The sequence below is a fragment of the Aptenodytes patagonicus genome, chromosome 5 (assembly GCF_965638725.1).
Source record: "Aptenodytes patagonicus chromosome 5, bAptPat1.pri.cur, whole genome shotgun sequence".
Taxonomy (NCBI): domain Eukaryota; kingdom Metazoa; phylum Chordata; class Aves; order Sphenisciformes; family Spheniscidae; genus Aptenodytes; species Aptenodytes patagonicus.
In genome coordinates, this window is record NC_134953.1 from 37,273,162 (window position 1) to 37,295,614 (window position 22,453).

General features: G+C 40.5%; 1 protein-coding gene across 2 annotated transcripts in view; it reads right to left on the minus strand.

Annotated features, from left to right (window-relative positions):
- CTNNA3 (catenin alpha 3) overlaps nt 1-22,453 on the minus strand; it is a 582,319-nt gene that overhangs the window by 519,902 nt on the left and 39,964 nt on the right. For both annotated transcript variants that reach the window (XM_076339356.1, XM_076339357.1), the window contains exon 5: nt 20,667-20,786. In XM_076339356.1, coding sequence (XP_076195471.1) covers nt 20,667-20,786 — 120 coding nt within the window. The remainder of the gene's footprint in view (nt 1-20,666; nt 20,787-22,453) is intronic.

Consider the following 22,453-nt stretch of genomic DNA (forward strand, 5'->3'; position numbering starts at 1 on the left):
AACCAGCTGTCTAGCACATGAGATCATTGTTGTTTTATATGAGTAAATTTTGTGTTCTGTAGCCTACAAACACATAGTTTTCTCCTGCCAGACTTCTGCATTTCTCTCTAGAACTGTCACACACAAAAAACCCCTAATAGGCCCATTTCAGGTGAAAATCATTAGTCCTAAATGCTCTCAGCAGTGCAGACAAATAATTTTGGTAAGCCTATATTGTCCTTCTCGTTGGAGAGCCAAGATCAGGTCTTCAGCACAGTGGGTCCTAAGGAAATTAAGCTGGCAGGGAGCCGTAGCATTTCAGGCAGTTGTGAATGGATGAAGGCACTGGAAGTAATCAGTCAATTATTGGGGTCCTGTGAGCAAAAGTTTCCCCAAAGCATATTTAATCCATTCTCAAAAGAGAGTTATCACTTGCCTCTTTCAGATTTCACAGGGCTGTATTGGATGTGTTGTCCAAGGCCTAAGAACAGTACAAGGACAGGGAGGCCAGGGGCAGGTAGACACATTCTGTGTCACAAAAAACATTGAAGGACCCCCCTTCCAACAGCTCTCAGAAAGTTATAGAGCATATCTGCTACCCCACCCCTATTCCTCATACCCAGCTACATAAAATACTAGAGTGCACAATACATCTTTAGCATCACTGAACTTCCCCACATTAAACAGATCCACTCAGATCGGCACAGTGGCCCAGCATCAGGATGCAGAAAAAAGTACAGTGGCAGCCCTTTTTGGTGAGCTGTGTGAGAACAGAGAGAAAAGGGAGGCGAAAGGCCAAGACACAAGTGCATGCTGCAGCATTCCACAGGGTCTTGGGGGATTCAATAAAAGCAGTCTGGTACATGGAAATAACCCAGCCTCACAGGGAATGCAAGAGGCGCTCTGCTCTTACGCCTGATGCAAGCTGAAGCACAGGCAGACAGGATGCAAATACTACAACCTTTCATTCAGCCAATCTCAGCAATTGCTTATGGTGACCTATGCGTAAGCTTGGCTCTGAAAACCTAGTCAACTAATAGTGGAGATACCAGGGGCTATAACTGCACATTTAAGGATAGAATTGAATAAAATCTATTCAAAGCAAGGTAAAGTACTGGTGCTTTGCTTGGAGTCAGTGTATACTGTCCCTGAGCAAGCCACATTCTGTAACACATCCTGCTGCTCTTCATGTCCATCTATGATCTCAGCAACTAAGTTTAGCAGCATGTTAGCAGAGTTCTCCATGTGTGGTGGCTTAGCTACACTCTTTTTTACATAATTTTTGTTTTCATATTCTCCTTCCTTATACACCAAACACTTAGGAATATAAAGATGTAAGGGAGAATTGGGAGGATGATAACATGGGGGGGGGAAAAAGGGTGCCTCAAGAAAAAATAATCATCATCTGCTTTTTAATGGGAAACAGAAGGAAGTACCCCAAAATCAAGATAGCTAAGACTTTTCTCCCTTAAAAAAAGAGCACTGTGTGAAAAACCATTCTCCAAGGCCAGGGCAAGCCCAGGAAAACCCAGACAATTGGCAGGTCCACAGCCTCTTGACATTCACAGTCCAGAGCATTATGATGAAGTTTTTGAAGACTTAGATTATTTTAAGCACTGGATGTTTTTGGCATTGTGCAATGCATATGGTATGTCAGGATCTTTACCCCAAGGTTCTTATCTAAACATATGATAAAAGAGGATATAGTTTCCAAAGAGAAGGCAGAAAGCTTCTGACTGCAGGGACCTTGTCTACTGGCAGAGCTCCAGGTTCAAAATTGTCTGGCATAAATACAGTAGGACTGGGTCTGTGGAGAAGAGCTTAGCACTTTTATTTGCTGGAAGTGATTCCTGATGAGTTCATGATCCATTTCCAGTATTCAGAATCTTGCAAACACTACAGCATTTCAGCTGGGGGGGCAGACTAGAATGGAAGTCAGGAAGACCACAATCCCATTGATGCATGCAACACCATTGTTTTCTAAAAACTAAAATAGCAGATACAATAAAGAAAGCAAACAAAAGCAGAAAAGAAAAATACTATTTGAATGATAGAGACTGCTGTTGTGATAAATGTACCACACCTGTCAAAACACTCATCTTTCCTGCAAAAGTTTTGCATGTAGTTTCTCTGTTAATTTAATCATGTATTCTTCAACTATACTTAATGTCTTTAATTTTTTTTAGTACTTTCTCTTGTTCTTTTTTTCTTTTAAAATAGACTTATCAGAACTGGAAAGAACAGGTTTTGTTTCTGTACACAGAATAGATTGCCACAATCACAGAAACTTCCATTATCAAATAATTAACCCTGTTATTTTCAACCTAATTTAATTTTTAAGATTGCCCTGGGATAGTTTAGCTATATCTTGACATGAACAATAAGACATTCCTTCCAAAGTGTGGTGACTGCTTAAAACAGACTACACGTTGGTTCTCATATATATCATGTAAAATCTCCATTGATAAAATATTTTTTATCAGGCAAAAATCAGAGCCATGAAAGATGAACATGCTCCCCAAGACACACTCCTTGACACGGCACTTAGGGACATGGTTTAGTGGTGGACTTGGTAGTGTTAGGTTAACAGTTGGACTCGATGATCTTAAGTGTCTTTTCCAACCTAAATTATTCTACGATTCCTTCAAATACCTCTCAGCTACTTCCCTCTCCATTCTAAGATACGTTAATGATAACTTCCCGAGATGTGGTTTGAACCACAGGAAACCTAATTTTTCTTAATCTGACTGATGGCTTTTTGAACGTGGAAGGGTTTGACCTTCTGTGCCTGGTTCTGAGACAAGTTATACAGCACTCAATTCACAACTAGAAGTTCTATTGCTCCAATAAGATAGCCAAGAGAATATATTTTGCTTTCCAGGTAGAATGCCACAGTTTAGCAAAAAGGGAAAAACTCTAACAGATAATGAACACTGTATAATTTACTCTTTTATAGAAGTGGGAAAGGCATTCAAGAAAATGAGAGGGAGAAGAAAATATTCCCGACCTTCCTATGCACAGCAGAAGGAGGTCTTAAGACCTGCATAGCCCATAACCGCACACTTTACATGGTTCTGAGGCACAAGGGCATCAGGCACAGCCTTAGTTTCCAAGAAGATGTCCCTCACTGAGCACTAGGCTTGAAAGCTCACAGGTTCTCTGGTGACATTTACACTTATCTTTTGACTTTTCTAATGTTTTAGACTTTTCTAATGCAAATGGCTCTTACTGACAACCGAAGAAAACCCATACAAACGTCCATATCCACAGGCACACTTTGAGTTGCCCCAAAATAGCACTTAAAAGGAAGAAGAGAGAATTCCTCTCATTCTCTCTCATCCATCTTCCCTCCCCATATTACTGCTGCTTCTTTTCCCTTTCTAATGTTCTCCATCCTAACAGGAGTTTTGCGAAACAGGAAAGATATATATCCAAATGTCTCCAACAAGCAATCCCATTAATTTTCATGTAGCTTCACACATACATGAAACAAGTATTATCTGATCCTGTTAAAGATTAGATCAAATTTCTTGGCCAGAATAATTAGAAGGAGAAACAATCATGAAAAAGGATTGTGATCAAGTTTGAGGCTGTGCTTTGTCTTCTCTTTGTACTTTCAATTCTGTTTACTCTCTGTTCCCACATCTCTTGGATTCACTGATGGTAGTATTCAGTTCCCTTATATCTATGAGCAGTTCACAGCAATTCAAAGTACTACATTTCTTCCTCTATGACCATATAGAGATTTTTTTTTTCTTTTAACATCTGTATCAGTGCCTTTCTGTTGTAAAATTCTTGCAGGTTTCAAAAAATTTACTTTGCCTGTCTATGGAAACAGGAAAAGACCAACAGAACAAACACAACAACTAAGACACCTGTCAAGTCCATTTTTTTCCCCAGCTGCTAAGCCCACTCTTAATCACTCCTGAACACAGAGTATTTTATTCACTTCTCTACTACGTTATTATCTGTTCCAAAAGTCCAGGATATAATTCATGAAGTTCATACTGATTTGCAAAGGAGAGAGATGTGTGGTGCTCACAGCTGTGTATTGATTGAATTTACATTAGTCCATGCAAAGCTTACTGCTGATAAATTCTTCTCCAGCAATAGGACTAAGTATAACTAATGGAAATCATCACAAGGGATTGTGAGGAGGAACATTATTTCTGAACAAGGAAAACTAAACAAAATAAACAAGAAAAAAAAAGTTTGCTTGATATCTCCTGGAACACTTCAAAGAATTTTTATTTTAACTGGGAGTGTTGAAACACGGGGAATTGTTACAGAGCCCTCTTGATTCTACTATTCTTTGGACTCTTCTAAAAGGTAGAATGCTCTGTGTCTCTCCTGAACACAAAACTATTCAGGAAGGAAATAAAATTACAACTACAGATGCTCTGAAAAAAACCAAAACACACACACACCCCATCTTGGTACCCTCTGCATAGAAAATATCTGTGGAAGAAGTCTACCCATGCCACCAAAGTAAGACAATTTTTAAAAGTTTTTCCATTATCTCAAAGTTAATTTTACAGTAATAGTAATATTGCTGTGTCTTCTTAATGATCATTCTGAGTACAATTCACATGAATTGTGTGCTGGTAGCGAACAAAGCCAGGCCTCAAAGTAAGAGGCAAGCAATTTAGTTTTAAAACATTTAATTTACTGAAATTGCTCTTGTCCAATTAGAACAGATTCTGACCTTAGCTATATTGGTGTAAGTTTATAACACTATTGACTTCCTGAAACTACTTCAGATTTAAACCAGTATAAATAAAGTCAGCTCAGAATATAGAAACTAAGTATTGAAGTCAATAAAATAAAATGGAAGGCAGAAGACCCAAGATGGTAATTTTCAAAACAGTCTCCATAGACCACCTGGGTTATATAGATCTATTGATGCTGATTGTAACAGAGACATTGGACAAAACAAAGTATTAATTGGAAGCAGGCAGGACAGTATAAAAAAAGTCCCCTGCAAAGTGGATCATTTATGATCCTTGATTATTTCCTCAATACAGAAGTTTGCTAAAAAGTAATCCTCTATTCAGAGAGGCTTCCATTAATCAGAAAATGTGTCATATAAACTTGAGGTATGCCCAGCTCAGATAAGTTTCTCAAACCACTGCTCTCTTACCATTTCCAATTATTCCCAAAAATTTTGTATACCTCAAAGCCATTTGGCTAACATGGAGATTATTTTATTAGGCACCGTAAACTCATCTAGGCTTTTTTCTTAAAATTTATGACTTGTTCTCTGTTATGGAGAGAGTTCATGAATAAGAAACTGATCATGTACAAAATGAATATGATGACAAAATTTGCATTGATTACAGTTCAGATGTGGATTATAAAGTGGACAAGACAAGACACACAGAAACACAGCTTCTGTGTTTCATTCTGTGTGTATCCTGGACGTGCATAAGGGGCTCAGAGGAGCCCAGCAAATCAGCCCAGAGGCAAACCACCATCAACCATCTGACGCACTGTAAGCCCAGAGAAGCAAGCTGCCTCTCACTGCAACAAGATCAGCACAATTTTGTATCTGTAAGGAGACAATACTTCAATTACCCCTGTGTTCTGAACGAAGCAGGAGCCTGCAGCCACTGCACTGTGTTGTGTCATCTTTCTCCAGGAAAGGTGGTGTCTCTTCAGCTACAGAAACTCCCTAGGAACCCCATGCGATATCCCAAAATGCAGACCCTCACTGACTGCCCAGGAACTTGCAGGTGAACTCAGACTGCCATGACTATTATCAGAAGAAAGCAAATCCAGACAACTTTCAGAAAAGATAGTGGAGTGGTTTGCAATTCTTTGTGGTCTTATAAAATATTAGAGCATGCTGAAACAGTTTAAATGTGTTGATTTTCAAAGTCCATAGCAAAAGATGCCTGTTTGATATCAGCATTTGGAAGAATGAAAGTATGCCTTTTATAACTTTAAGGTCAAAGAACAGAATTTCTCTCAGTGGCTGGCTGAATTCTACCAAGGTGATTACTTCAGTGCTGTTAGGATTTTAGGTATTACAACTTACAGGCCAGTGTACCAAGGACCTTGTCTTTAGTTGTTTTCAATCCAATTTTAAAAAATCATCCATTTAAACTAATTAACATATTTTGGATGTAATGTTAATGCAGCAACACATCGATTTCTCCTGCATTTGTTCATCAGAAGTGCTGGTGACCACTTGTAATTCTAAAATCATCCCAGAGATTTCAAGATTTTTCCCATTTTGCTGTGGACCAGAAAATGAAGCACTCTGGAAAAACCTTTGTCAAAAGAAAAGACACATTACCCGGAATTACAAATATCAAACTCACTAGACCGTGTTGGTTTAATCTGAATTTGGAGCAAATATTATTTTGGGTAGAAGTCAGTCAGTCTGTCCATCTCATGCTCTTAAAAAAAAATATACCCAAACATAACTTTTTAATAAAAAAATCCAACCAACTCCAGCAGCTATCTGTACCAGAAATGTCACGGCTAATGACTGCCATTTCAGAGAGTCTAGGCTCTGTAGCACAGAATTATTCCTTTGTGCATTTTAATACACAGATTCATTATTTCACCTTTACTCTCGGCTAAATAATATCATCTATGTTAGAGCGCTGTATCTGTCCCACTCCCAGTTACTCCTCCATATCAGATGCTCTTTATTTCTGTCTGTCTTGGAAGTGTGAGGAACTTTAATTATTTAGGCCAGAAAAATTATCATTGAAACAAGAGCAAGTAGTCATTTTGTCAAACCACTCAGTCTAGTTAATGTCGCTGCATCTTCAGCAGCTCAGAGAATACCTTTTACTTTAAAAGTCCTAATCATTAGGATAGAGAGCCTGATCTTACAGTCTCTGCTCAAGAAAATCCAATACCACTTTAAAGTTAGCAATAGGTTTGCCTTAGGAAAGGCTGAAGGAATAAGGCTCACAGACTTAATCAAATTAATTCTAAATCGCTTTGCTTCTCTTTCGAGCACTGAATGTTTCCACTTTGAATCTCTGCATCATCCTAAATTTGCACTGTATTTCTTGATATAAATGAAACAGAAGTAAGTCCAAATACTAGTCTGTATGGGAGTGGTTCTCCAGTAGTCTCTCATCTGACCATTTTTCCATCATTAAAATTCTACTCTGCTACACAACATCCTGCTTTATTCATCACATTGCCTAATCCACAATGTGCTTACTGACATTGCAGGCAGTTACAACAGCCACACCCTGAACCACTGGTGGGTACAAATTAAGCAGTAGTAAAGAGGTTTAGCAAGGAACCCCCCTGTTTGTAGAGCAGATTGTATCTGAAAGAAATGATCTTCTGCTTTCCCACATCTTTGATTAGGGCTAAATAATTAAAACGTACACTGCTATGGATTATACCTGAAGACCAATCAAAAGCTACTATTACTTCAAAAGATAGTACACTATCTGCAAAATGACATTTTTCACTACTTGTACTTATCCGCCCAGTGAAGTGTTGCTGGAGAGCAGGAGCAGAAGAGTGAAATTAAAGGTGTCCACTTTAACCTATCACCTGGAACCTTGCCTGGTTCACCACTGACAATCTGCCTCTCCCTTTTTCACCATACTTCTTCCTTCCACCTTACTCCCTTGGTTGCAATTAGAGCAGTAGAACTGCGCTCTTAAAACTGCACTCTACAAAGTCCTGGCTAGGGAATAGCCAATCCTTTTGGTCAACATTTGCAAGCAAATGGGAAGCAGCAAGGAGAGACTAGTGTCTCCACTAACCATAGCATTGAGGGATTGTGGGACAGGAATTTATTAGGATGACATGGGTGATTAGCAGCTGATTAAATCAGGTCAGGGTAGTCAGTCACTGTTTTTTAAAAGTGGCTGGGGGAGCTCAGCATGTAGCACAGCTTCATCTAGCATCAACACAAAACAGTTATACTACTTTACTCTGCTTTACCAGTGATGTCAACTGTTAAAATACATTTGACAAATACTTTGCACTCTTTTTTTTTTTTTTAATAAACTCTCCTGAGAAATCAAAAACTATTAACCCCAAATGATTTATTCCTTTTAAGGCTCACCTCACTCCTGCTGTATAAAAACACAGTTTTGTTAGCTCCTTAAGAGGACATTGCTACCTAACAGAATACAGTAATTTTCATATTATCAGTTATTGTTGCATAAGTAAGTACCATTCTCTTTAGACTCTGACCCCATTTACATTCCACAAATTCTGGTTTTGTCCTGCATTAGAATAAACATATCATCTGAAGTATCAGTGTATCTCATTTGGGGAAAAAACAAAAATCAGTTTCTAGTCTACTGAAAGAATAGGGTTCTAATCTGAGCCACAAGATACCACTGAAATAAAATACCCAAACATCAAAATTCATATAGGACAGGTATATGGTACCATACCAAATGTTCAGGCACAAAATCAGTGGTGTTTGCAAGTCGCCCATGGCATGCACTCAAAACGCTTTATCAACTTTTTAAGTTGATAAAGCTTTTTAACCCTTTTAGTGCTACTTACTTAGTTGTTACTGTAATTTAATTCCTAGCTGAAGATCTCATTTCCTTCCCACTGTTACACTCAATTTTGTATGGTTTGTTTGCTTGGGCACTCCAAGCATCATCCATCCTTGGCTCCCAAGACATTTTAGATACATTTATCAGAGACAAGACTAGACTGGAGTCTTTTACCCAAACTGAGGACATTTTGGGCGCAGGTAAACAGTAACTCAGTTTCATAGAAACAGCAACAGACTGAGCTTTGGAAAGACCTGGGGAGGGGGGGGAAGCCCTCTGCTCAGGTCCCAGGCTCCCTACAGGTCCCCTTCTGTTTTCTCAAGAAAGTGAGAAGCAGGTTTAAATAAACCCCAAACATCTATCTCAACCTCTTTACAGCACCACTGTTTTTATTCCTGAAAAATATATAACTGTTTCAGAACATCCCTTTTTTTTTTTTTATTTCCCTTCTAATATCAAAGTTTTAAAGGGCTTTTTGCCATGGGCACCTCAGATAATAGTTCGACTCTTCATATCTTGGAGGCTGAAGGCTTTACATACTAATTACTTATATCGTCCACAGACTATATGAAAGGGTGAAAGATTATTTCTCATAATTCTCATTCTGGATGCAAGATAAACCAGAATTCTGTCCATTTCCCCCAAATTCCAAAACACACAAACTCACATGAGAATATTTCAAAGACATGCCAGCCAGTTATGCTTATACCTTCATGACTGGATTTTCAGCAGGATTTGAGTGACTACTTCCCTCCTTTTACATTTGGAAGACAAAAACATACCTCCCTGTTTCTTTAAATTTCATCCACTTATCATAGCTGTGGAAAAAGCAGTTAAGTGCAAATGGTTCCTCTTTGAGTTTTGGATACACCTTTATTGGTCCAAAAGAGGAATCCCACCCACTCTTCAGTTTGGCAGTGTTCATACTTTCAGCAGAAATTTCAATACCTTTTTAAAATTAGAGTACCCCTTTATAATGAAACTTTTAATTACTTATGGAAAATCAGCTTCTTGTTATTCCCTCATCACATTGACTAACATCAGGCTGGATTCTGAAGCCATCAGCATCAGGCAGCTTTGGCATTAACCACAGAAAAAGTATCAGGCACTTAGACGCAAATGTGACCAACTATGCAACTATACTTCCTGGTTTCCCCCCTAAGGTTTCTTGTCTGTTTTACCTAATTTTGACGCTCAGATTTCTACAAGTAAAAACTGTATCTATGAGAAGACCAGCAAAACCTTCCTCCTGCTCCTTGTGCAGCTGCACAGTGAGCACACCAGATCTCCATATCATGAGCCACACACAAAAAAAACCCCAGAAGCTGCCAAACAGTAGGGCTTTTTAAAAGAAATTCTCTACCATGTCTCTTTTTTTTTTTTTCCTTGTCATTTGATTCCTCCTTCCTTCAAATGGAAAAGGCATGACTTTTTCTCAGAGGTCTAGCTTCCATGCACAGATGAAAAAATTGCACACACACAGATACGAACTGCTTGCAGCTTAAAATCATGCAAAAGTAGCACTACAGACAGACAAATCCAATTGAAGAACTGAGCTGTAAAACTATGGTGCATGCAGTGGCAAAGTTGATGGGGGATACAAAACTCTTCCACCCCACCACCCTGAATACATAATAAAAAGTTGTAAACAGGGGAATACCAGCACTTTTGGGTGGGCAGGGGAAAGGAAAACCTCCTCACCCATTAAGCAAACCATATAGACACACAGGACAGACAGAAGCAATGGTTAAATGACAGAGCTATAATCATGGAACAACCAAGAAATGTCAGGTGGCTGAAAACAGAATTGTCATAATTTTACACTCTCTTAGCTACTGAGACTGATTTGTTGTTTGCTTTTTTTAAATAAATGCATAAATCAATTATTTTAATTACACAACAGCATGACAGATAGTTGTTCTTATGTCAAGGGGAGATAAGCTAGAATACTGGAAATACAGCCTATACTCCCATTTTATAATTTATATTGTGTGACTAAATATTAAAGAAGGAAAGGAAAGAAGGCATTTTCAGAAAAGCCTATGGAAATCAAATGCCTACATGTCCTTAAAATTACTCTAAAGTGAAGTGCTAGGCTTGTTTGAAAATTCCTAAACAAGAACATTTAACACATCCAACCCTGCAGAAGAATAGATAGTGGCAAAGTGGTAAAATATAAAAGTAAACAAACTCACCCGTTTGTTAATCCAGGATGGCAATTCAAAAGACATAATTCTGCCTTTACCCTCAAATACACAACCAAATGTACTGTCATTCTTAAGTCTTGGGAAAAAAAATTATGAATTCTCATTCAAATTCATTGAACAGCACAAGCCTTAAAAATTTCCATAATAATTCCTGCCCTTTGAGTTGCATCTCAGTTACTGCACATCTTTTAGAAAGGCATGGATTATGGATATAAAGGCTACAAGCAGTGATTAATGTACTGCACCTCTTAACTAAGCCATCTCAGTAATTAATTGTCAAAAACATTCATTTGCTTTCTGGTTTGAACTTTTCTGACTTCCATCCATTGTATCTTGTCATGCTTCTATGTACGAGAATAAAGATTTAGTTAAGTACCTCTATTTGTGATATTTCTAAGCCATAACCTTTTCCAGATAAGCTACAATGACTGAGCTCCTTAAGTTTTTCATCATAATGCTTGTTTTCTTGACAACAAATAATTCACATCTACCCTGAACTCCCTCCAATTTTCAGCATACTTTTTAAAGTGCTTGTCACACAATAAAACTGCCAGTTGTTAGGTGATAATCTCTTTTGAAAACTTGGCTCCAGTTTCTGAGGTAGAGCACTTTGGTGAATAAATCTCATGCTCAACACAATGCCATCTTAAAAAACAAAGTGAACAATCAAAGACAGAGAATAAAAGGGCACTTACTCCATTTTAACAAAGAGAAATACCATTTGACTGTAGGAACAAGTCTTCATTCCAAAATTAAGAATTTTAAAATGTAAATTTGACCTGTATGATCATGAAGACAACTGTAGGACTGATAACGATGGACTGCTCTGAAGTAAAACAGGTTAAGGGCTCTGCTCCATCTCCTGGAAGCATTATTTCCCATAAGCAAAGTAAACTATTGTGTAAATGTCTCTGATACAGCCCTTAACTCCTTCAGTTTCTAATGCAACTTCTTAAAACATTTCTAAATACAACAATCATCAGGAACCAATCCTAAAAAGATTTTAAAATGGAATAATTAAAATGGTTTCACATAGATTCAGTCCTTTAACACACAATTACCCTGAGGACATACAATCAAAATCAAGTAAGTAAACCTTAAATTAGTATAACTTTACAATAGGATACTGCGCTTGTGTGTGTTCACATACTAAAGTTCTGTTGTCAACAGATTACCACATTGCTGGAGACTTCTAGGCAAAAACTAAGTGTCTTTGAATTACAGCCAGCACTGCTACAGGCGTCCTAAAGGCACTGTTAACACTAAGGACAGCAGCAGCGATAATTTTTCAGTTTGACAGGTGCTAAATACCAGGTGCTGAATTTGATTATAATTCCATTTTTATTGTAGCTATTGCCCAACACTCCTGAAATGACCTTATAGTAAGATCATTACAATGAATGGCCTTAAAGCAGTACTGTTCCAGCTGAACAATACATGGACAACTTTCCTTCAATAGGAACAAGGTCCCATATAAGAAAAAAGGAAGCGTGCACCTACTACAGTATCCCAAGAAAAGTGTTGGGATCTATCACTAAGTCCCGTCTTATCCCAAAGTGCTTTACCATTTTGTCCTATGTCATTTCCCCTGTAAATATTCATATTGCAGATATATTACTATTTAGGTTGATATAAAACAATGCTCAATGTAAAGCTTACTTAACTCTTATTGAAAACATTCCAATAAGTCACAGAGCAAAAGAATAGTTTTACTACTCATTGTGGCATGGAGCTATTATTTTTTAGTGAAATTTCAGAGATGACAGTCAGTATCAAGGAAATTAAAAGCTTGTTTTAATTCAAAGGAATTGCCAGACTATCTCCTGGACAAGAAAGAAAAACTACATTTCTTGGACACTGGTATCTCCTGGAAGGCTTCAAAATGGCAGACTGGCTATAAACTGATATTCTCAACCCAAACAAATTTCTCTAGTGGATGCAACCCAGCCCGAGAAGCATGCGGAAAGATTAGGTCACCACAAGTTAGACAGATGAAGGGACATCCATCTGGATGGGGGAGAGAGAGTACTAAGTGAGCAACTGAGTAACAAAATGATGAGATCACCAAAACCCAAGTAGTTTTAAGTCAGTTTAGCACACTGAAGCATCTCTATGTAGCGTCACACAAATGCCAGAATGGGAAGAAAGGCAGGCACGGGAACATGAAGCCCTTGCCCATGTGGGTGGGTCTGCAGTAGCCAGCACTTAACTTGGACAGCCAAGCAAACACAACCTGAGTGTGAGCAGATCCTGTGCATTTCTTCACCTGCATCATTTATTGACATTTGCAAGGGGCTCATTGCCTACATTCCACTGTTGAGTATAAGTGTTTTGTTTGTATTTTATCTTCATCTGGCCTGAGTTAAATATATTTCCAACTAACTTGGTTAATAAGCCATCTCTCTCAGAAAAGTATGGCAAGTCTGTAGAGATGGAGATGTGTGTTCCACTAACCAACAGTAAGAAGGAAAGCTCTGACATGCAGCAATATATTTGGGAGTAGACTTGAATACGGTGGGAGTTCATCACAGACAGCAACAGTACAGCAAAAGTAACTAGACTTAGCATATAGATGCGATTCAATACTTCATACTGTGTTTGGAACACAGAAGAATGGTGAAGAGCATCATTCAGGCTTCTTGACCACAATACTAGATGTCATCCACACAGTTCAGCTTTGCAACATTAAAGCCTCCAACTCCAAGAACTTCCCATCTTCCTCCTCCGTAATCACCAAAGAATTTAGCCACCCTGACCGGTTCCATGCCAGCTCATACATATACTCAGCCTATCTGCAAAATTAGAATCTGAAAGCTCTGAGAAGTTTGACCAACATATGCTAACAACTTTGGGGGTTTTGTATAAAGAAAGCCAGAACTGCATTCTTGACCTCACTGCCCATTTTAAAGAGGCATTTCTGTCAGCAATATCCTGGCTATCTGAAAACTGAAGACCTTCTACCCCATTCTGAAAATTGCCGGTTAAAAACAACTTAATATAAACCACCATCCCAAACATGTTTGCCTCTTGTATACTTCTACCACTCATAGAAGTTTGGTCTATATTTATAAATCAGAGTCAATGTGGGTCATTTTAAACATCCTTTAAAAAGCACAGTTTTAATTTCCCATCTGTCCTGTAAACTTCAACACTGAAGAATACACTGCTATATTGCACTTTATGTCTCATATCTAAAAAATAAGGACAGAAGCAGATAACCGTATTTCATTCAAAAGCAATATTCATTACTTCGACTACATAAAAAATTCACTTTACCATGAATGGATTCATATTCATATTGTATACGATTATTTGTCTCCAAACAGATGGTAGTGACTCAACATTTTGCCAGTGGGGCTATGAATATACCCTTAATCTAAGAAGAGAGCATATAAGTCATTATCAATTAAATGCGTGCACTCCCCAAACACAGATACAAATGTCACAAACTCAGAATAGCTTCGGTCCCAATCCAGGTCTGTGCTTTTTGCACAGTAATCAAACCAACTCTTAATCTTTTCACAGAGAGATCACTTTCTTTCCAAAGCAGGACACAATTCAAAGCATCTTCTATAATAAATAGATACAGCAGCCTTTCAAATCCCTCACTGCAGATTCTCCAGCAAGTTCTATTGAGATGAAAATCTCAATATCAAAACCAGGTAAATACTACTCAAGAAAACCATAAAACTACTGATCAGGTATACAATGCAAATTAACTAAGACACAGAGAACATTTCTATTCTACCTCATTTGTTTTTGGTTTTGGGGTTGTTTGAGGTTTTTTAACAATTTCAGCCTTTGCCTAGTTTATTTTAATAGGATTGTATAACATTTTAGAAAGATTCAATCACAGAACAGAAGACAGAACAACTTATCTTCTTCTGTTCTGTGACTGAAAGCAGGAAGTGATTTTACACCTAATACACTTTTATAGAATCATAGAATCATTAAGGTTGGACAAGACCTCTAAGATCATCGAGTCCAACCATCGACCCAACACCACCATGCCCACTAAACCATGTCCCTAAGCAACTCATCTACACGTCTTTTAAATACCTCCAGGGATGGGGACTCAACCACTTCCCTGGGCAGCCTCTTCCAATGTTTAACCACTCTTTCAGGAAAGAAATTTTTCCTCACGTCCAATCTAAACCTCCCCTGGCGCAACTTGAGGCCCTTTCCTCTCGTCCTAGCACTAGTTACTTGGGAAAAGAGACCGACACCCACCTCGCTACAACCTCCTTTCAGGTAGGTGTAGAGAGCGATGAGGTCTCCCCTCAGCCTCCTTTTCTCCAGGCTAAACAACCCCAGTTCCCTCAGCCACTCCTCATAAGACTTGTTCTCCAGACCCCTCACCAGCCTCGTTGCCCTTCTCTGGACACGCTCCAGCACCTCAATGTCCTTCTTGTAGTGAGGGGCCCAAAACTGAACACAGTATTCGAGGTGCGGCCTCACCAGTGCCGAGTACAGGGGCACAATCACTTCCCTAGTCCTGCTGGCCATGTTATTTCTGATACAAGCCAGGATGCCATTGGCCTTCTTGGCCACCTGGGCACACTGCCGGCTCATGTTCAGCCAGCTGTCGACCAACACCCCCAGGTCCTTTTCCACCAGGCAGCTTTCCAGCCACTCTTCCCCAAGCCTGTAGCGCTGCATGGGGTTGTTGTGGCCGAAGTGCAGGACCCGGCACTTGGCCTTGTTGAATCTCATACAGTTGGCCTGGGCCCATCGATCCAGCCTGTCCAGGTCCCTCTGCAGAGCCTTCCTACCCTCAAGCAGATCAACACTCCCGCCCAACTTGGTGTCGTCTGCAAACTTGCTGAGGGTGCACTCAATCCCCTCATCCAGATCATTGATAAAGAATGCACATTGATAGAGAATGCACTGGGAATAAGGATCTTAATATATTTTATTTTTACAAACCTTATAACATTATTTCTAGAGCATTTAATGCAGTTTCAATGATCATATTTTTAAGAACGAGTTAACGAGATTATAGGCTGATACTTCCAACAAGAAAGGCATAAAACATTGTAAAAAAATTAGAAGCTGCCCCAAAAACCTATCAAGTAAAAGATATTTTTATATGTCTTAACTATTTAATCACCATTCCCAGAAAATAATATAGTCTATTTCTCAGACTTTTACTGTAGTCTCCTTTTTATGTAAAATACTATTCTACGTACTGTTCATTCATGTTTTGGAGGAGGAGGAAAGGAAACAAAACAAATGGAAAAATATGAAAAAATAATCATTCCTCCAAGTGAAAACTCTTGAATGTAGGACCCTTCATCTTCAGCATCACTGTCGGGAAATATCAGAGGCAGCTTCTGATCTCAAATACAAGTTAAAAGTTGATAGGTAGTTCTTGGCTCATGGAGATTAAGGAATACAGAAAAACTACTCTGAAGTCTCTAACACAGAATCCCAATGCTGAATGCAAAAAGTTTATGCAGATCCTGCACAGAAATAATTGAACTACATGGTAGCTAATGTAAACAAGACTGGCCCCAAAACTGAGCCCTGGGGAACACCGCTCGTGACCGGCCGCCAACTGGATTGAACTCCATTCACCACAACTCTCTGGGCCCGGCCGTCCAGCCAGTTTTTTACCCAGCGAAGAGTACACCTGTCTAAGCCGGGAGCCGCCAGCTTCTCTAGGAGAATGCTGTGGGAGACGGTGTCAAAGGCCTTACTGAAGTCCAGGTAGACCACATCCACAGCCTTTCCCTCATCCACTAGGCGGGTCACCTGGTCATAGAAGGAGATCAGGTTGGTCAAGCAGGACCTGCCTCTCATGAACCCGTGCAGGCTGGGCCAGATCCCCTGGTTGTCCCGCTCATGCCTTGTGAGCGCCCTCAAGGTGAACTGCTCCATAATCTTCCCCGGCACCGAGGTCAGGCTGACAGGCCTGTAGTTCCCCGGATCCTCCTTCCGGCCCTTCTTGTAGATGGGTGTCACATTGGCAAGCCTGCAGTCGCCCGGGACCTCCCCCATTAACCAGGACTGCTGATAAACGATGGAGAGTGGCTTGACGAGCTCCTCCGCCAGCTCCCGCAGCACTCTTGGGTGGATCCCATCCGGCCCCATAGACTTGTGAGCATCCAGGTGGCGTAGCAGGTCATTGACTGCTTCCTCTTGGATTATGGGGGGTTCATCCTGCTCGCCGTCCCTGTCTTCCAGCTCAGAGGGCTGAATACCCTGAGGATAACTGGTCTGACTATTAAAGACTGAGGCAAAGAAGGCATTAAGTACCTCAGCCTTTTCCTCATCCTTAGTGACAATGTTCCCCCCTGCATCCAATAAAGGATGGAGATTCTCCTTGGCCCTCTTTTTGTCATTAATATATTCGTAAAAACTTTTTTTGTTGTCTTTAACGACAGCGGCCAGATTGCGTTCTAGCTGGGCTTTTGCCTTTCTCATTTCCTCTCTGCATGACCTAACGAGATCCCTGTACTCTTCTTGAGTTGCCTGCCCCTTCTTCCACAAGCGGTAAAGTCTCCTTTTTTTCCTGAGTCCCAAGCAAGAGCTCCCCATTCAGCCAAGCCGGTCACCTTCCCCGCCCGTTCTTCTTACGGCGTACAGGGACAGCCTGCTCCTGCACCTTTAAGACTTCCTTCTTGAAGATCGTCCAGCCTTCCTGGACCCCTTTACCCTTCAGGACCGTCTCCCAAGGGACTCTCTCAACCACCGTCCTGAACAGGCCAAAGTCCGCCCTCCGGAAGTCCATGGTTGCGGTTTTGCTGGCCCCCCTCCTTACTTCACCAAGAATCGAGAATTCTACCATTTCATGGTCGCTAAGCCCGAGACGGCCTCCGACCACCACATCTCCACCAGTCCTTCTCTGTTTGTAAATAGCAGGTCAAGAGAGGCACCTCCCCTGGTAGGCTCACTTACCAGCTGTGTCAGGAAGTTGTCTTCCACACACTCCAGGAACCTCCTAGACTGCTTCCTCTCTGCCGTGTTGTATTTCCAGCAGACATCCGGGAAGTTGAAGTCCCCCACGAGAACAACGGCTAGCGATTATGAGACTTCTGCCAGCCGCTTGTAGAACGCTTCATCTGCCTCTTCATCCTGGTTGGGTGGTCTATAACAGACTCCCAGCAGGATATCTGCCTCGTTGGCCTTCCCCCTCATCCTTACCCATAGACACTCAACTGTACCATCATCACAATCGTTGAGCTCTAGACAATCGAAACACTCCCTAACATACAGAGCCACCCCACCACCTCTCCCTCCTCGCCTGTCCCTTCTGAAGAGTTTATAGCCATCCATTGCAGCACTCCAATCATGAGAGTCACCCCACTGTGTTTCTGTGATGGCGACTAAGTCATAGCTATCCTGCTGCACAATGGCTTCCAGCTCCTCCTGTTTGCCGCCCATGCTGCGTGCATTGGTGTAGATGCACTTGAGCTGGGCTATCGATTTTACCCCCAGCATTGGCATGCCACCCCTAGGCTCATCTCTAGTGAGCCTGGTTTTATCCCCTTCCCCCTTCAAACCTAGTTTAAAGCCCTCTCGATGAGCCCCGCCAATTCATGAGCAAGAATCCTTTTCCCCCTGTGAGACAGCTGAACTCCATCTGTCGCCAGCAGGCCTGGTGCCGTGTAAACCTCCCCATGATCAAAAAAGCCAAAATTCCGCTGATGGCACCAGCCCCTGAGCCACGTGTTGATCAGATGTGTTTTCCTGTTCCTTTCAGTATTCTTCCCTGCTACTGTACAAATTGAGGAAAACACTACCTGTGCTCCTGATCCTTCAACCAATTGCCCCAGTGCCCTGAAGTCCCTTTTGATCAGTTCTGGACTTCTCTCTGCAACCTCATCACTGCCAGCCTGTATAACCAATAGCGGGTAGTAGTCGGAAGGCTGTACCAGACCAGGGAGTTTCCTAGTAATGTCTCTGACTCAGGCTTCAGGGAGGCAGCAGACTTCCCTGCGGGATGGGTCCGGTCGGCGTATTGAGCCCTCTGTTCCCCTCAGAAGGGAATCGCCTATGACAATTACCCTCCTTTTTTTCTTAGCAGAGGCAGTCATAATGCGTGGGGCTGACTGCCTCACCCTAGGCAACCCCCTGGATGGACCTTCGTCTATATCCTCATTTGCCTGGCCCTCAAGTTCCAGGGCCCCATATCTGTTGTGTAAAGGCAACTGGGAAGGTGAGGGAGGCCGGGCGGGGGTTCACCCCGCACACCGAGCAGGGACCTGTTTCCATTCCCCTCCCCCCCCCCTCCCCCCCCCCCCCCCGTCACTTAGGTCCCCTCCTTCTGCCTGGTGGCAAGAGGGCAGGGGATCCTCTGCTTCTTGTGAAGCCTCCATCTGCTGCCTTTGCCTCAGGGACGGTAGGGTGTGGCTCCACCAATCTATCTCCCTCTCACACCCCCTGGTACTCCTTAACCTTTCCACTTCCTCTTTCAGCTCTGCCACCAGGCTGAGCAGATCATCCACCTGGTCACACTGCACACAGGTGTTGTCTCTGCTGCCCTCTGGTACAAGTGACAGGCTCAGGCACTCCCTGCAGCCAGAGACCTGAACAGCTGTATGCTTGTGTACCTCCAAATGCAAAAGCTTCTGCCAACACAGTTAAATACAGAGCAGAAACAGCATGGGGAGATATATGCATGCCTGATATTAAACAAGGATGCTGAGATTCTCCAAATGACTTGAAAGTGCAAAGTATTGAGATGGGAAAGGTAGTGAAGATCTGAAAACAGGAGGAAAGATGCCCTGCTCAAGATGAAATGAAGTATGTTATTGAAGCATATTCAGAGTCTGCTAGAGAACCAGACATATATCACTTGAAACAACAAGGAATTTTGCAAAGTTGAGAGTGAAAATTCAGACTAGAGAAAGCTACTCCCAATAAAAGTGTGATGATAGCCTGAGAAGTAATTATAGAGTTTATGCTTCCCTGGCTCAGAAATGCTCTCCAAGCTCTTGCAGATGTGACATTTATTATGTTTGACATAATTATGAGATCAGATAACATAAACCCACATTAGTTGCCAGTTAAAACATTGTCTTTTGGTTGCTGGCAGCCCATGTCAAAGGGCACAAATAACTATGCTATAGTGCTACCAGAATAACAGCTCCCACCACACTGAAACTCACCCAAGCCGATTGCTCCCTGACCTCCCTATCTCAAGAATCAAATATTCACGTGTTCAGATACTATCTGTCCCTGAGCCCTTTCCTAATTTTTAACTATCATCTAATCAATTACCTGATATAAACAACTGTAAGTGATCTGCCCCCAAGCAAATGAAGTGTTTGACAATACTGACACCAAGTGACAGAATTCTGAAAAATATCAACCAAAACAACCCCCACATAGAAATGGTAGAGCATTTCATCAGTATGCTCTGAAAGAGGCAAAGTCTTATTTTACCAAGAACACAAAAAAGAAGTGAAAACCTATTATGAGAGCTGACATTTTCACAGAAGCCATGCATAAGTGACAGAAAGTATGTCCAATGTTAAATACATGTTAACAATTTGGTTTAACCTTAATCTTGCAAGCACGAGTCAACAACCGCGTACACTTCAGTTTTATGCAATCTAGCCTTGTAAATTCAACTCTAAAGAAGAAAAAATTAGTGGTTTGCATGCACAGTCAATATTTGATTCCATTAACTTATGTGGATTTACTTCATTTTTCAAGTAAAAAATCCAAACAGTACTTTTATGCCCTTTAATTTAAAAAAAAAAAAATTATGCGTTAATGCAAAGTTTAATAGTCTGCTAAGTCTCACTTACTTGCTTTACCTATCTTTCTCTCTGTTGAGAAATCAAAAACCATGCAGTCCAACATCATATGCATTAAATAGAATTGTCACCCCTCCTAATGGCTTACATGATGACATTACACAAAGCATAAAGATACTGATAGAACAGTAACTCTATCAAACACATCAGTTTTACCACCCACCATGTTTATGCCCAGTATTCTATGTCTTCCTACCGAGCTTCCATGTTCTTACCTGCTGACGTTTGTATGCCAAATAATCAAGATTTTCCAGATCTTTTCGAAACTTCTGGTAGGTTTTCAGTAGATCAGATTTACTGGATACATTTCTTAAAGATTCAAATGTTCTTTGAAACTGTGATGGTAAAAAAAACAAATACCATCATTCACACAGTTGCTGTATTTTTCTCTGTATTAGGATTTTATTCTACTAAATACTAATGTTATGGAGCTGTGTCATCTCTTGAGTATACCACCGTCTAGATATTCCTACAATTTTGTTTTGAAATCAATCCCAGAGTTCAAAGCATAGTACATATGCCCTGTTTAATTAAATTAAATCCTCTAACTTCATAGGTCAGATTTGCATAAGACAAAATGCTAGCAATCAATACAATCTCTAAAGGTTAGTTCTTTTTCTATGCCATGTTACAGGGTGGAATATATTCATATAGGTTGTGGGGGTTTTTTTCAACTAATATAAGCATATGCAACTTTATACAGGCCATGAACTCCTCATTCTATCAAGCATAACAGTAAATCTTATATATAACAGGGTACTCCTTATCAAGTTTATGTACTTAAGAGTAATTTGCAAGACCGGATACTCACCTTGAGCAATGTGCTCACATTCTGTACGAAAGCTGTGACAATGTTAATTATACTTTGTTACAGATCTTACTTTTAAATTTAAAACTTCTTTCATGCACACAATATTATTAAAAATAGTACTGGTATTTTTCAAAGAGATGAACAATACCAACCCAGCTGTAGGGGACTGTAACAGAAAGGCTAAGATTTGTGCAAAAGGAGAATGGGAGCTACAGCTTCCTTGCTACCTTCAGGAAATCATGAACCTTCTCCTCTGACTTTCTCTGTTTCCCCATCTGTAAATCTTGTTCTTTACCTCACAAGCATGTGACAGCTGTTAAGCTGTAAGTAGTTTAGAAATATTTTGTTATCACAGTGATTACCACCAGAAGCAAGTCTATAAACATTTATTTACACTGATATTATCAGGAAGAACTACATGTCTTCTAAATCCATCCAAAATATTGACTTAGCTTACTACAGTTACAGGCCCTGTAGGTGAAGTACCTGTTGTAAGCTTGCATGTGGTGCTAATGTGGTACTCCAGGGAATGAAGCAAAAGACCAAAAGAAATGGACCGCTTTCCAGTCACTTCTGGAAAACCAAGCACTTCAGTAGTAACTACAGCGCACATTTCTCTATACCTTTGCTAAAACTACAGTCATTGAATTGGAAAAATGAACCATAGGAGTAGAAGAAAAAAAAACCTCCATTCATCTGCAGTCCCTCTTTAAAAAGCTCACAACAGAATTGACAGCTAGTGCTGACCATGGATATAGACTGCTCCACAGTGTGACTCTTTCTGTGGGCATTTGGCTGAGATCAAGCCCAAGTTGTATACACTGTTGAACGGCCACCAGGTAATTCCTCTTTGGGGATAGTAAGCAGCTGCAGTGGATTTCAGCTGATGATTTACAACAGACAGATAGATCCTGGAATCTTCAGGCAAGTTAACACTTCTTGTTTCCCACATTGCAGCCTTTATTTCAGTCTCACTGCTCTCATAATGAAGAAGCAAGTTAAGGTAGATTTATATCTATTTGTAATTTATCTTACTATACCTCATTCAGCACCACTAGAGGTTAACTGGAGACTTTCTAGTTGCATTTGAAATATTTGCTACCAAAAAAATAAAAGAAAGCTTTCTCACCCAAAGTATACTTCACTGAATTCTGTAACAACATGGGTGACAGAACATAAATGCTAAGACAA